Genomic DNA, 2,833 nt, shown 5'->3' with positions numbered 1-2,833 from the left:
TTGTAATGAATCCTGCAAAAACTGATTGATAAGAAAAAAAATAAAAAGATTACTGGCAGATGCAAATTCACTTCTTTTTTATTTTATTTCTCTGGAACAGTAAGGGCTAGAGAAACCATTCAAACAGTTCCTGTATCAGGGTAGTAGGTAGCAATTGTGTACCAAAGTTGAGACCAATCCGTTGAAAAACAGAGTTTTTATTCAATTGTGTCTGTTTCTTACGTTTTTGGTGAAAACGCCTATACGTTTCAATGGGAATCACATTAAAATTAATATTTCAATAACCCCTGGAGCTACCACCTCATACGAGGTATCGTTGGATAGGTATGATTGCAAGCTACAGAACAACACCGCACTCGAGTTTTTATTCGACTGCTACACTAAATAACGACCTTAAATAGGTTTCGTTTACATTTGGCGAAAAAACGTCCCGTTCAGGTTTTTTTTTTTTTTTTGAATTAATATTTAAATAACCACAGGATCAAGGTATGCCTGGAAAGGTATTACTGCGAGCTACAAAACAAGACCTTTAGCACGGAAACGAGTGTGACCCTAACCCTAAATCCGAGTCACACTAGTTTTGATGGGCCACAGCTGGAGCTGCGTGCCTGCAACGGAGAGTGGGAGAGCTGGAGAGTGGGACGGCACTTGCATCGCAGTCGGATGCTGGGCTTTGGGACGCTCCATCCTTTTCACCGGCCATGGACGCGGCCAGGGCAGGGGGATGGATGCCTGTGACACAAGCCCAGTGCGGGAGTGCAAGCCCAGGGGTCATAGCTAGGAACATGCGACCAATGAAAACAGCCAAGGTTTTGAGTCTAAAGCACTTTATTAAAATCAGACAGATCCTGAGACGGTGCATTTAAACAGGTGTCCTCTGTGGAGGCAGAGTGAGCGACCAGGGGCGGCAGGCTGTCGGTAAGCTCCAGGCTCTCCCCGATGAGGCGTCTTGCTCGTTGGTGGTCAGCCGGGGCTTGGTCATGGACGTAGAAGCTCTCCTGTGTTCTCAGGCTGTGCGCCATGTGTCTCGAAACTGCAGTTTTGTTAACTTCGTTATGAGTTGCCCAAGTCTAGGGAGTAAAGAAAAATGAGTCAGGTTAGTGAAGTTGCCTTTACGTGCTGCAAACACCACTGGGCAGTGGTCAAGTCCTTCTTACATAGGTGACCACCGCAGAGCGAATCATGCCTGTGGTAATGTCGTCTCCCAGCCCCCAGTACTTCCAAGCTTTCGAAATGGCTCTTCCGATCTTCTTGATAGGGTTGCCCTTGTTGGTAAAGAAAAACGTGGTTGGTTTGTAGCTGTATCCCGGGAGTTTGTGTCTCATTGCGGCATACCGCAAGAGCCATTGATGCTCCAGGGTGCTCACCACCAACACCGCTTTCCCGAAGGTCGCTGCCGTTTTGTGGTTACTCACCTGTTGGGAGAGGGTATATATAATTTCCCCCAATGTTATACTTATTTTCCACCAGTAGATAGCAGCAGCCCCCAAGAAGTGTAGTCGACAAACATTAAAATTGTTACGCACGCTGATGTGGAACTCCCCCGTGTAGGCTTTGGCACCGTCAAAGTCAAGCAGACTCATATTCATTACGACCCCCCTACGATGACCATTGTGCAACAACAGCCTCCCGCACAGAAGGCCGACCAGGGTGCAGGCGTTGGAAGGTGCCGACTCGCAGAGATCTGTAAAGACAAGGGGAGCAGGCAGTCAGCTGTGAGCGCCCAGACGACAGGCGAGTACGTGTGCATTGCAAGGCTTACCAAGTAGTTCAGGTATCGCCGTCTCGCATTGCTGGTTAAAGCACTGGAGCTTGTTTTTAGGGATGAGCCGCTCTGCGAAACAGACATGAATGCACACATGAGCCGATACTATAAAATACACAAAAAGACGAACAACAAAAACACCGCAGAAATACCTTGCCCATGGTCTTGTACCAATTGACGGTGCAGCGAGAGTTGCCTTTTCCCCTGCTTTCTGAACGATTTGAGGAGGAACATTAACGAGCGTATGTTCCGTTCAGAAAGTTTTACGTGGCTTAAGTCAGCCTCATGCAGGTACCGCAGGAAAGAAAGTACGTCCTGTAGGTAACTGTGGACCGTGGTAGGTTTCAATCCTGATCTCATCAACTCATCGAACCACCTGTAATGAAAGAAGGACATGGGACGTTCAGTGGTTTGTCTAAACAGACGGGGTCGATGGAGCTTGTACTTTACGAGTATTACTCACGACTGGCTCCGTGAGGCGTGGCGCAAGAACCGCAAGTCGTTCCTGACTGGCCCCTCTGGTAACCTGGCCATGTGTTGCAAGAATAGTCGGATATGCTGAACCGCCTGTTTCGTGTTGTCCCGGCCCTTTGCAGTGGGTAGCGGTCCTGACAGAAACGCTCGGTACAGCTGAAGCGCTTTGGCTGAAAGGCACAGGAAAATAAAAAACGGGTTACACACACACACACACACACACACACACACACACAGAGTCTGAACTCACGGTCACGTTGGCTTCTTGGCTCGGGGCTTGAAGGTCCATGCTCTGTATAGGAGGAGGAGGAGGAGGAGGAGGAGGAATCATCATCTTCAGATGCTGAGGACGGCGACAGGTATGTGCCGCTACAAGATGTGCTACTCTCTGGGCGTACCGAGCCAGTCCCAGTAGCTGCCGAGGTGTCCTCTGTGGCTCGTAGCTGTTGTCGCAGCCCCGTGACAGTCGGCAGCGTTTTTGTACATGCTGGCTCCCTTCCCGAGGGCATTAAAGTCGGCGGAGCCGACTCTTGGTGAACACCCGGGTCTGAACTGAGAGTATGCGTTTTCTCGGTCGACTTATGTCTTTCCTCC

The 2,833-nt window shown here is 49.3% G+C and overlaps 1 protein-coding gene across 3 annotated transcripts; it reads right to left on the bottom strand.

The window, feature by feature from the left end:
• Positions 1-810: 810 nt before the first annotated feature.
• Positions 811-2,827, bottom strand: LOC117409918 (uncharacterized). 3 transcript variants are annotated; one of them, XM_059021834.1, is made up of 8 exons: positions 2,490-2,827; positions 2,229-2,409; positions 1,918-2,141; positions 1,763-1,834; positions 1,527-1,684; positions 1,368-1,415; positions 1,158-1,265; positions 811-1,070 (listed from the first exon to the last, which is right to left on the bottom strand). In XM_059021834.1, exons 1-8 carry the CDS (start codon positions 2,746-2,748, stop codon positions 819-821), a joined length of 1,302 nt encoding a protein of 433 aa, XP_058877817.1. In that variant the 5' UTR covers positions 2,749-2,827; the 3' UTR covers positions 811-818. The 3 variants fall into 3 exon arrangements, with proteins under 3 accessions (XP_058877817.1, XP_058877816.1, XP_058877818.1); XM_059021833.1 differs by having other exon boundaries at positions 1,158-1,415; XM_059021835.1 differs by lacking the exons at positions 1,158-1,265; positions 1,368-1,415.
• Positions 2,828-2,833: the final 6 nt, after the last annotated feature.

The sequence above is a fragment of the Acipenser ruthenus genome, unplaced genomic scaffold (assembly GCF_902713425.1).
Source record: "Acipenser ruthenus unplaced genomic scaffold, fAciRut3.2 maternal haplotype, whole genome shotgun sequence".
Classification (NCBI taxonomy): Eukaryota; Metazoa; Chordata; class Actinopteri; order Acipenseriformes; family Acipenseridae; genus Acipenser; species Acipenser ruthenus.
This window is presented reverse-complemented; position numbering and strand designations above follow the sequence as displayed.

What these genes read in the sequence shown, in the direction of transcription:
- LOC117409918 (XM_059021833.1), bottom strand. Translation starts at nt 2,748, where the DNA reads ATGCCCTCGGGAAGGGAGCCAGCATGTACAAAAACGCTGCCGACTGTC. An exon ending in GCCAAGAAGCCAACGTGACC is followed by an intron (nt 2,410 to 2,489) that starts GTGAGTTCAGAC and finishes TGTGCCTTTCAG; the next exon opens with CCAAAGCGCTTCAGCTGTAC. An exon ending in GCTCTGCGGTGGTCACCTAT is followed by an intron (nt 1,071 to 1,157) that starts GTAAGAAGGACT and finishes TTTACTCCCTAG; the next exon opens with ACTTGGGCAACTCATAACGA.